Source organism: Phalacrocorax carbo, chromosome 12 (assembly GCF_963921805.1).
Source record: "Phalacrocorax carbo chromosome 12, bPhaCar2.1, whole genome shotgun sequence".
In the NCBI taxonomy this organism is placed as follows: domain Eukaryota; kingdom Metazoa; phylum Chordata; class Aves; order Suliformes; family Phalacrocoracidae; genus Phalacrocorax; species Phalacrocorax carbo.
The window spans coordinates 683,546-694,986 of record NC_087524.1 but is presented as its reverse complement, the minus strand read 5'-3'; the positions used below and the strand labels follow the sequence as shown (position 1 = coordinate 694,986).

The 11,441-nt window shown below is 47.2% G+C and overlaps 1 protein-coding gene across 4 annotated transcripts in view; it reads right to left on the bottom strand.

Annotated features, from left to right (window-relative positions):
• Positions 1 to 1,175: 1,175 nt before the first annotated feature.
• LOC135315456 (YLP motif-containing protein 1-like) overlaps positions 1,176 to 11,441 on the bottom strand; it is a 33,346-nt gene continuing 23,080 nt past the window's right edge. For all 4 annotated transcript variants that reach the window (XM_064463642.1, XM_064463643.1, XM_064463644.1 and 1 more), the window contains exons 5-9: positions 11,240 to 11,394; positions 9,968 to 9,994; positions 8,357 to 8,475; positions 3,827 to 3,946; positions 1,176 to 3,322 (exon numbers count right to left, since the gene is read on the bottom strand). In XM_064463642.1, the coding sequence (XP_064319712.1) occupies positions 3,850 to 3,946; positions 8,357 to 8,475; positions 9,968 to 9,994; positions 11,240 to 11,394 (398 nt within the window). In that variant the 3' untranslated portion in view covers positions 1,176 to 3,322; positions 3,827 to 3,849. The remainder of the gene's footprint in view (positions 3,323 to 3,826; positions 3,947 to 8,356; positions 8,476 to 9,967; positions 9,995 to 11,239; positions 11,395 to 11,441) is intronic.

Sequence of the window (11,441 nt, the reverse complement as noted above, 5' to 3'; positions counted from 1 at the left end):
ACTAGAGCTTAGCTGCCTGCGTGGAGGCTGAAGGGGCTGGGAGAGGAGAGTCCCTGCCTGGCTGCTGAACCATCCCAAAGCGGCAGGGTGCTCTGGGCATGTTCTCTCTGGGGACCCTTGCGTCTGGCGGGGAGCTGGATCTTGCTGTAGCGGACCTGGTGCTCAGCGTAGGGTGCGTGCAGTGACACCAGGAGGGGGTAAGCAGGGGAGTGAGCTCAGTTCCTTTATCTACTCTGTGGGAAGTCTGTGCTCAAGGCTTACTGTTTGGTCCCTCGTGGGAGGGGAAGGGCCCGAGCAGCAGTGGGATGCGAGCTGTCGCGTGTGAAGTGCTGGTACAGGGTGAAAACCTCTGTGTTGCCTAGCTTCCTCCTCTGGTGCATTGTCCCTCTTCCCAGCCTGTTCTCCACCAGGGCGTTAGTGACTTTCACTGCTGCTTTGTTCTGCGATTTTCTCTCCTGCAAAAGTGTATTTGACAGGTGGGTTTCTGGCTTTTTTTCCCTAGGCTTATGCTTTCTTTAGTCGGGTCTCATTGACTTCTTTTTCTTTTCAGTAACTACATGTGATGTGTGTCAGCACCCTCTTTAGTTTCACTCTGTTCTGCCTCGTTATTTAGCTGAACTAAAGGTGGTGTGAGTTACTGTAGACATTGGCTTAGACTCCGGCAGGTGAGGGTGTCACGGGCTGAGAATGAAGGAGAAGCTGAGGAAAAGCGGCCCTGAGGCCAGCCAGCACCTCTCAGTTGATGCTGTTCTGCAGTGCTGCTAATGAACCCAGATTTTCAGAAAGAAACCCTGATGCTGAGCATCAGCCTACTTTGCCCCCAGCCTTCACCCTTTCCTCTGATAGTGGTGCACGCTGCCTTGCTGCGTCTGCCTGCTCTGTGCCTTTGGAAGCAAAGTCCAGCAACAGCACCTAATACAAGGCTGTTCAAAATGAATATCCATGCTTGGCCATATCTTGAACTTTCCAAAGGCTCTCCTTGTCCCCTGGATCTCTGAGAACAGCACCAGCCTCCAAAGAACAAACATGCTGTTTTGCCAGAGCTCAAGAAGTTCTTTAAAAGCTTGGAGGTAACAATTCCTTACTTGACCAGCTACACTCACCTGAAACCTTAAATGTGAGGCAGTTGCTATACTACAGCCCAGGTGTTCATTAGTAAAAATATCTGAAAATAATTATTGTAGTAGTGATGCTTTTATTAAATTTCTTACGCTTGTATTACAATGCATCCTGGAGTAGAGAACTATACAGTATGTTACATGTTATAAATATATTTCTGAAAATACATGAATATATTTCATATAATGCTGTAATAAAAAAGAGTGCTAGTTCATTTTAGTTAAAAAAAAAAAAAACAAACCACAAACCCAAACCAACAAACCTATAATGTGAATGGAGGTGGTGGGGAATACCAGTTCATGATGCTATGTCTTAAAAACACTTTAAATTCAGTTTGCACTGATTCACGTTCCTTACAGTCTCTGTAAAGCTGGAAGGATAATGGAGGGTGTAAGTTAATGCAGGATTTTAGTCCCCTGTATTTATGGAGATATACAGACTATTCACAGAATAATCAAGTTATAAATCTTTCTAGCTTGGGATGAAGCTAGCAAGATATACAGTGAACAACCAAGTCATGCAGCAGCAGCTACAACTGAAACATTAAACACGGCACCTACTTTAGGGTGCTAACTTTGAGTCAGCACAGACTTTTTTACTGGGTGGGGGGGAGATGCTGAGTAACAACCCTGCTGAGTACTTGGAGAACCAGGCCTGGGCTGCTGCCTTCGCTCTCCCCTGCAAACTACAGCTGCCCTGGGAGAGCGTGGCTGGGGTGCTTTGAATTTCAGAAGAGATTCTGCCCTGGTTTTGAGGACTCCAAGGGCTCCAGCTGATACAGGTGAGCAAGGGGGCAGCATCTGTTACTGGAAGGCTAAGCTGCGCTGAAGTTGATCCATTCCTGCCAGCTCCTCCTGTCTTGGTTCCCAGGCAAGTTTGGCTTGGGGAGGGATTTTTAAACAGCAATTGCTTGACTTGCAATTATATTGTAATTCAGGGGATAGAATAATCTCTTAACAATAAGCAAAGTTGGATTATTTAAATCTTTACTGCACGTGTGTTAATGATTGTGCCAAGTACCAATAAGATCTGGTGTGTGTAGACCACTGCAACCATGGGAGCTTCACGAGGATGTGCTGTCTGTCCCTTGACTCTGGAATCAGTGGACATGTGGTAATAAGGCAGCCACCAAACACAGCCGTAGTGTTACACGGTTGTTATTGTGGCCCAAAAGAGCCACAGCTTATAAAGGATGTACGTATTTGAATAACTCTTCCCTGCAGCTCTCCATTCCCTCTTGCCTTTTCCCAGCAGAGCGAGCCCAGGCTGAGCCCTACAGCAGCACAGCTACCCCACCTACAGCCTCGGGCCCCTACCTGCACAGCTGGAGGACTTGTGACGTAAAAGTAGGAAGTCAAGCCTGGTTCCCCCTGCAAAAGATTGCTAGCCCAAGAGCTGGGCTGCCTGGTGAAGCTGGGGTGCTGCCTTGGGCGCAGCCTCCAGCCTCTCAAAAGGCTGATTCCCACAGTGCCCCTCGCGCTGGTCCCTGCAATGAGCCTGCGCGGCGCCAGCTTCTGCAGAGGGTAGCACCGGACTCGAGGGGCCTCTGCAGAAGGAGCAGGCTCACAGGGTTAGAAGCTAGTGGCAGATTCAGGAACGGCCTTGTAGGAAGTCTTGGCGTTGCAGACTTGGTTTTCCTGTTGGATTCCAGTCATGCGGCGCAGCTGGCCAGATGCTGCTCTGAAGGGAGGAGCTGTGTTGGGGACAAGCAGAGACTGCAGCTCAGTGCCCCCACCCCGAGAGAGGAAGCTGTCCTTCCAACAGCCACTTCAGCGCCGGGCAAGGAGTCTCTGGCACTCCTCTAGATGCTGCTCTGTCCCATAAAGCTTAAGTTTATTTCAGCTGGAAAAGGCGCCCAGAAAGCAATGATAACTTAAAAGCTTCAATTTTTCAGGTAGTCCTGTTCCTAACCCAGAGAGGAGGAAGAATTTCCAAATCTTACTTAAAAGTCTCCGTCGGTTATGCTGCCAACAGGCTAACAGCAATTCTCATCTGTGGCTTGACTTTCGTAAGTATACATCAGAATCGGCAGCAAAGACGTTCATAGCTGACCATGCACCTGTCCACAGACCCTTTCCAACCTCCCCCTCCCATCTTTCCCTTCCAACGCTCAAACTGGAGTTGCTCTTTTCATAACTGCAGGATTCAGGTCGCACAAAGTAAGACCAGGGTTCTTTGTCATTGGTGTTCCCACTTCGCATTTCTGAAACAGAAACATGCGGTGAGTGTCAGTGACCAGAAAAGGTTTCTCTGCATTTAACGCATAGGCTGAGTTGGGAAGGTGGAAGATGAGGCTGAGCTTGGTTCTCTTTTAGTCTTGATTATGGGCAGGTTGTCTCTTTCCCAAAACACCTGGTTGGCTTACTGTTTGGGAGTCTGTGGACTGACTGCAGATAAATTAATTTGCTGCTGTACTTTTTGCAAAAGGGCTGCGTGATGTAGCCTGTATGACTACAGATGCCTTTAAATTGTGGTTTGGCGTTGGTTGGTTGGTTGTTTTTTTTTTTAAAAGCAGTGGGCTATTAAAATGAAGGTATACGGGCTAGTCCCCAGCCCCAGCTGGCCTAAATGCATATAATGTGAACTTCAAAAATTTGCATGCTGGAGCGTGTCTGGATGAAGGAATAGGACTGCCTCATTTCTGTGCTGAAAAGAGGCAAAAAAACCCCAACCCACAAAGAACCACATGCTGCTTTACTTATTTTACCTCGTTCCATTTGACTTGGGTTATCAGAAAGGCCATATGTTTTCATTCTTTGTATTTTGTCCCAGAACGATCATGGAGTTCCTCTCAGTTTTCTTCAGCTCCGAAGACACAATATCTGGCCTTAACAAATGGAAAAATACAATCAAAGTTGACAGTGGTCAGAACACATGGCTATGCTTTCAGCATGAATATGCTGTGCATATGTACCCAACATCCAAGCTACACCCAGCGCAGCTTCCCCCACTCCAGCTTGAAATGCCAAAACAGATGCTGTCCAAATATTTGTGGCAGCATCCAAGAGAGAGAGCTACAAAATGCAGCCCTTGGCATGGAATCACAATGTAATGGATGGACACAAACATCATTTTCTTGAGAGCAACCGGTGTTTTCTGTCTAGCTGGAAGTGAGGGGGAGAGACTGGTGGGTGACCGTCACAGGGAAGTTAAAAATTCTGGCCTGAAGTAGTAAGAAGGAAATGAGATGTTTTGAAGAACAAGGCTAAGCTAGCTGCTGTAGACTCTCTCCAGCTTAATTTTTTTGTTTGTTATTTATTACATATGATTGAAATAAGTGTAATGCATCCCGTTTGGTTGTAATGCTTAGCTAGCTCGGGCCTCCAGGACTTATGAAAGACAAACGTTTTGGAACACTTTTAAAATAGTTGCTGTTTAAGGAAGAAAAGCCGTAGGTTTGGCTTTTCCTTAATACAACATTTCAAAGCTATTTACAGAAAATAAATAGCTAATAGCGATTTATTAGCTAATAGCTATTTATTTCAAATAATACTAGCTATTTACTTCAAATCTTTGAGCTGGAAAAATTTTTCACCTCAAAGTCCTGACTGATGTGGTGCAGACTCTTTGTTTTGCCAGCTACTAATTTGTTTTCTTTTTAACCTAAACGTTGTACTATTTTTTTCTTGTTCAGCTCTTAACTCTTTTACAGTGAAATGGTCAAACTTCTGTCTTGATATTATTCTTTAATTCCTTGGCTGCTTCTCAATGCTGAGCACAGAGATCTCCCTTGGTGGTCATTTCCCGCTTGAAGAGCAGCACTCACACCTGGGTCTGAGGCGCTCGGGCCCTTTTCAGCCTTTGCTATACAATACCGAAGATGGGTTTTTGTAATGTTGGCACGGGTCTGTGCTTCCTAACTTACTTCACACTATCCACAAACTAGGCATCATACCGCAGCAAGCTTTTGGTGGCTGTCAAGCTGAAACTAGCTTCCTTACCATGAAAGATAGTGTAATTTGAGGTTAGCATATGCCCACGCAGCTGCATTAAAGCCGCAGCTCCTGTAGATACACAGGTGGGTGTGCCTGTACAGGAGTTCCAGGCTGGGATTGCCCAGAGCTTCCCAAATTAGATCCTGCCCTGGAAAAGGGTCGGGGATAGCATCAGAAAAGCTCCTGAGCACAATTGCTTTCCTCGAGATGGCTGCTTGTGTATCTCTGCCAGGGCTGGAACAACTGCTGGGCCAGTCTGCTTCCCAGCAGCAGTCACGGCAAGTAGCACGAGACTGGAGGTCGTGTCTGTCTGCAAAGGGAGCTAGGGAAAGTCAGGGTCAAGCTCCTCCTTGAGCTTTTGGGGATTGTCTGTAACACCACTCTAACCAGTGACAACTTCACATGTTTTATAATGTCAGATGGAGTGGCAACGTGCAGGCAATAATTTGATCAAGGTGTACCCTCCTGCAGAATCTGCAGCCCAGCTTTCACAGGCCAGGCTGGATCCTCTCCTTACTGTTCAAAGCAGCATCAGCCTAATTGTTTAACACGGGCAAGTATTTGACTGTATGATGCACCACTATCATTTGAGAACAATTTTCTGTCACTCAAACCAATCACAGTAGAAAGGCAAAACTTCTTGTCTTGGGAGTCATTTGAGCTGGAAGTTCCTTGCTCTTTGTGGACGGATCATTCCTGCCATAGGTCAGATCCAGGTCCATGTGCTGCTTAGGTTCATCGTCAAGTAAATCATCAGTCTGTTCTGGCCCTTTGCACAAAATAGATGTTGCTTTGTGGGAGTAAACATACTAGCAGGAAAAAGAAAATGAAATGAAAGCCTGAGCCTGTTTAGAACAATGTATGACAAACCACCGAGTCTTGTGCCAGTATGTTTACCTTGGCAGGCCCCTCTCTCTCCCGCTGGAAGAACCAAGTCTTCTCTCTACTATGAGAATTCTTTTGTGGATGTTTAAAAAAAAAAAAAAAAAAGACAGAAAAAAAAGCCCAGAACAACCTCCCTGGAGGAGGTCATTCATCATATGCAGAGTAGGAGCGCGAAAGGGGATTTGCTTCGACCTAGTTACAAAAACAAAAACAAAGAGACTTTCTCTAATTGCCCAAACGACTCAAGTGGGACTGAGTGTCAAAAGCAACAAATCTCTGCTTCCTTCAGAGCTGTCTGTTATCGCAGGGCACCAGGCTCCAATCTGGCCCAGTTCAAGACCTTGGGAGAGGTCTCAGAGCCCAGGGAAGCCCAGGGAAGCAAAAGCCAGCCGATTCCATATGCCTGCATATACAAACAGGACCAGGAGCCAGGACAAACCTATTTCATAAATTAACAAAGCAGTGGCTTTAAATGATGAAAGTATCAGGGCTTCAACGTTTGATTTGCCAAGAGCTGCAGACGAGTGAGACTTTCTTGCTTTAGCATTCTGGTACTGGAAGGGCCTTGCTTTCTGTCCAGCAGCATTTGCAGGGCTCTCATTGATCCACGAAGCCTAACTTTTTATTTCAAAGCAGCCTGAGGGCAACTACATCTCCAAAATGCCATAGGAGCAAGGTGCCCAGCTTTTCCAGGCACCGGTGAGAAGCCCAGGGTCAATGCATTGCTATTGCAGGCTGTGGGGTAAAAGAGCAAGAGGAAATTCAGATAGGACTGGGGAATAAGAGGTAGGAAGCAGAAGAGGAGGAGATGGAGGGAGATAAGGGGCATGAGTAAAGCAAGGGTTTTATGTAGCTATATGGGAGAAGAAAGTGAAAGAAAAGAGAAGGCCATTACCAGCTATAGAAATCAGCCTGGAAAATCAGTGTACGAGATTTCTGGGGTTGCCCAGTTACAGCCAGGTTAAAAAAATCATCCATTTGGCATCTTGTTGTACAGCATTTCCATGACAGTAGTAGTTGTCCAGTATACGTGTGAAAGCAGCAAAAGCTATTTCTGTTAGGAGCTGTTGGGCTGGCCCTTCATTGAAGGCACATCGATTTAGCCACCTGAGGACCTAGCCTGCAGTTCTCACACAGGGAGCAGAGTGTCCTCGGTGCTGCAGAGAATGCGCCAAGCGAGAGGTTTCTGAAGCCCAGATAAAGTCCTGGTTCTATTCAGGTTTAGAGGGAAGGTTCATAAGAGTTTGTATTTTTTCCCCAGCTGGTTCACCATCTATTTTAGATGGAACTGTTTGATCTCTTTCTGCTTTGTGTTTCTTTCAGTTTCCCAAACAATAGGAGGAAGCTTGCCTGTTACGTGTGCTTGGGCCCCAACCAAGCTTTTCCCAGCTGGAAAAATCACTCCATGAAGTACAGAGATTTTTTTTCCAGCTGTAATTACAAGATTCCCAGTTCCCGTATGCATTTTGTAAGGTAGGTACAGGCTGTCTAAGGGGAACAACGGGACATTCCTGAGCGCTTAAACAACTGCTGTTTCACCACCACCCCCTCTCTAAAACCTGAGAAGGGCTTAAGCACATTTGAGCTGTTCCGCTCAAGGTTACTGAGACCTCAGCTGAAAAAACACAGGGAGGTGCGGAGCTCCAGCTTTGGTGAGTAAGATACCCAGCCTCTTCCTGTTACCTGATAGTATATACAGACACCCTGAATTCACCCGACCACCTGGGAGGACACGGCGAGCGCACAGGGAGTATCTGTGCAAGGGGTAGCTGGCAGCACTGTCATCACCTCGGATAGACGTGCACCGCAGCGTAGCTCAGCGGCCAGGCTGTAACCAGCCTGGTAGACATACCTGCCCAAGGGACCAGCGCAGATGTCAAGAGAAATGGGACCTCATCCTTGACCCAAACATTCATTTACAGCAACAAGCAGGTCTCACCCGTGAGCACACACTCAGCAAACTTTGTCTCCCCTTCCTCTCTGATAGGAAACCTTCCAGCTGATCCTGACTGTCCCATCCCATCACACATCAGCTGCAATACAGGTTACTGTTCCACTGAATGAAAGGCATGAAGGTGGATAGAAGACAGCTTTGACCTCGACTCTAATGCTTAGGAGGGAGCAGAAAGACAAATAATTAGGCTACAGAATGGTTCTGGCTAACGGTCAACATCCCCTCATCCTGCACCTTCTTTTAGGGACCTAATGTTTCTGTTATTCTCACGCAGGTAACATTATACAGTTGGGATCTTGGAGCACTTGGGCACTAAGGAAGCAAATGGCTGTGCTGGCCAGGACCTCCATATGCCATGCAGAGAAGGTAAGGAGGGGTCTTCCCTGGCCAGCAAGAACTAGAGGTAAATCTCCCACCACCTCCTCCCAACACGAAGTGAAAATCTCCCGCAGCTCTGCCTTACCTGTACAACTGTGGGCAGGACCTCTTCAGAGCAGCGGAGGACAGCCCCAGCTTGTTGTGGTTTCTCAGCCGTGTCTTCCTCATAAGATCTTTCATTCTGCCCCAAGCATGGCTCTCACCCTAGGGACCAAGAAGAAACCACAACTTCAAGGACCCTCTGCTGGCAGACCCCATCTGGCCAACATGTGATACTTCGGGGTACGTAGGATGAGGGGAGCTTCTTTATTTCAGACAGATAAGAGTCAGGTCCCACAACAGAATTTTTAACACCCTGCAGTGAAAGCCAGTGGCCAGCCTGTGCCTGTGTAGGACACAAAGAGGCAGGACGATCAACTGTCAGTAATACCATCCTTTCTGTGTTTTGTTTGGTAACATTTATTGCTGTGACCAGGACCCTGCTGTTCTTTCTGACTTAAGGTTTCAGAGAGGGCACTTCACTAGTGAGTGCTGAGTAGCTGCCTAAAGGCACGTTTCACCTTATTGTTTTACTGTGCTAAAGGAGAAGATCAGTTTGGTTTCCTACCTACTCATATGCACCCAGCGGGCCTTTACAACAAAAACAACCCACAAAAGCAGCTTGACTCCTTTCTCCTTTCTATTAAGCCAGGTGCACTGGTATCAGCCCTTTTCAAGGTGGTGACTTTTGTGGACCATGAATTAGAAGAGATCAAGCCTTTGTTTCCCTGTCACGTCTGCAAGCCACAGCTATTGGGCACTTACATTTGAAATGCTAATAGAGATTATCAAGAGTTCAGGGAGTCTCATGAGGCCCACCCTAATGTTTGTTCTCTCTGGGCTGAGCTCATCTGGACTCACAAACTGAAAAGGAGCGATGCATAAAAAAATTCATGGGTTTTTTTTTCTACATTGTTTTAAATTCCCTGAAGTAATGGCTGGAAGACCTTGGGAACAGAACAAAAAAAGATCATGCTCCAGGACTAGTGTAATGAAGAGAAATTATTCCCATTTCACTGAATTTCTCAGACCGTTGTCACGTTCGGGGCGTTGTTCTGCCCTGTCCCGAGGTGCCTTCCCACTGTGCCACCAGCAGTGCCATTGCTCCGTGAGCTGTGGCCGCCTTGGTGGCACAGCCTGGCAGCTGCCCAGCCACAGCACCAGCCCAGGCAGAGCCTAGTGTGCTAATTCTTGGGGCTCTGCTAAGTTTTCAGCTCAAAACTGCAGATGAAGTCATGGGCTCAGCTGAAAACCACAACACCGGTTTCTGTGCTGTTGAGTTAATTGCCCGTGAGTGAGACTGTTTATATCAAAACTTTTTGTTTACTACTAAGATTAATGTATGCTGCGGAAGCGTTTTGGAGGCCTCAGCAGTTAGTCCCTCCTTGCGCTGGTGCTGTGCCAGAAAAGCACGATATCTGCTAACATCACAGAAAGCCTGAGCAGTTGCCTGGTCCCGAAGGCTAGCTAGCTGTTGCCTGCAGTGGGGTGGGAGAACAACAGACCGCATGCAATAAGTCATCTTTCTGTTACTTTGGTGGTAAACGTCAGGGGTCAGTGAACCTCTCTCGTTCACGTACAAGGCTGCACGCTACAAGGGCTTGGTCCACGATAATGCAGGTACAAATTAAATATATTTTGCGAAGGCAGTACATACCAAGATGTTCTTGCTGACGTCCAGACCCTAAAAACAAAAGGCAAATACACTGATAAGTAACAAGGCAGTGAGACCATCTCACAGTACTGGGAACAGACTGGGCTCAGTTCTCAGCTCTGGCCTGGAGCCCACCCACACCCTTGCGCAAATCGTTTATCTGTTTATGATTCAGTCCCTCACCTGTGTGATAATCCCTTCTTTCCTCCCCCATGGCTATCCTCTCTTTTGTATTTAGACTGCCAGTTCATGTGTAATAGCACCTAATAGTCTGAGGACTAGTGTAGCAGGATTCCCGGACTGTACCTGCACTGTGGAAGTAAATGGGGCATTTCATGCTCAGGGTACAAAGCGCAATACTAAGTGGCAACACTAAAGTGTGGTGTAACAAAAGAGCACAAGGATTCAGTGTAAAGAGTGTGGATTTTAATTGTGACGTCATCAGGACTTCCCATGTGCTTAAAATAATGCTCATTCTCCAGAAGTTGGCTGGACACATGCCAGAGCACGGAGCACCTTTCAGGATTCAGCCTTGATTTGGTTTCTGAAGTTCATTGAAGTGTTTGCAACCTACTTGCGACTTTGGGGTGGAAATTTCATACGGTCTTTCCCACGAGAGACCTACTCCTTCCTCTTTCCTGTCCAGCTGGGAATACTCTGATTAGAGCCTCTGCCCTGGTGTTTCAGCACTTCTGATCCCCACCAGAACCTTAAAGTGCTGAGGCAGGCACAAACAATGGGAAAGAAAGGGAGAGGAAGAGCATTCGTCCTGGCTCCCTTGGACTTCAGCAACACGGTTTCCCTGAAACACGCTTTGGGGACTGGAGCTAGTTACACTGATATGCTGCCAGTCTGGTAATAAGTGTTGTCAGCTAAGGACCAACCCACTAAAATCTTCATATCTGGTAATGAACATGTTGTTCTTGGTTTAATCTCACTAGCAGCAGTAGTGAAGATACTTAAGACAGAGTTCATGTGTTGAGTTATCTGGAGTTAGTGAGGGCTAAAGCCCATGCTGCTGTCTGCAGTGCTCCTCTCCCCTGCACCAGTGCTCTGTTTGTGCCTGTCTTGGCATAAAGACATAGCCATTGTCTTCATTTAAGGCTGGGAACAGAGAGGCGCAGAGCACCCTGGCCCTCGCTGCCCCAGCCCCGTTCAGTAGCAGAGAGGGTTGGCTTGTTCTTCTCACATCCCACTCTGATCTGCCTGAGCAAAACTTCTCCCTGCTTCTCCCACAGGTCCCGCTCAGAGCCTGGCTCCAAGCTTATCACTCACCTTTCTTACTGCAGGGTCCTTTGACGGAAAAGCCTGTCCCTCAGCCACACTGCCAGCTTCTCTGAACTCATTCTCCTTGTTGTTCCTATTGTTTGATGACTTCCTGAGCCCCACCATCAGCTGGCTGTCTCCTGATTCCGGGTGCCTCTCACTTCCTGCAATGAAATGCAAAGACTTGCTCACGTTTCTCAGCAGCGTCCTG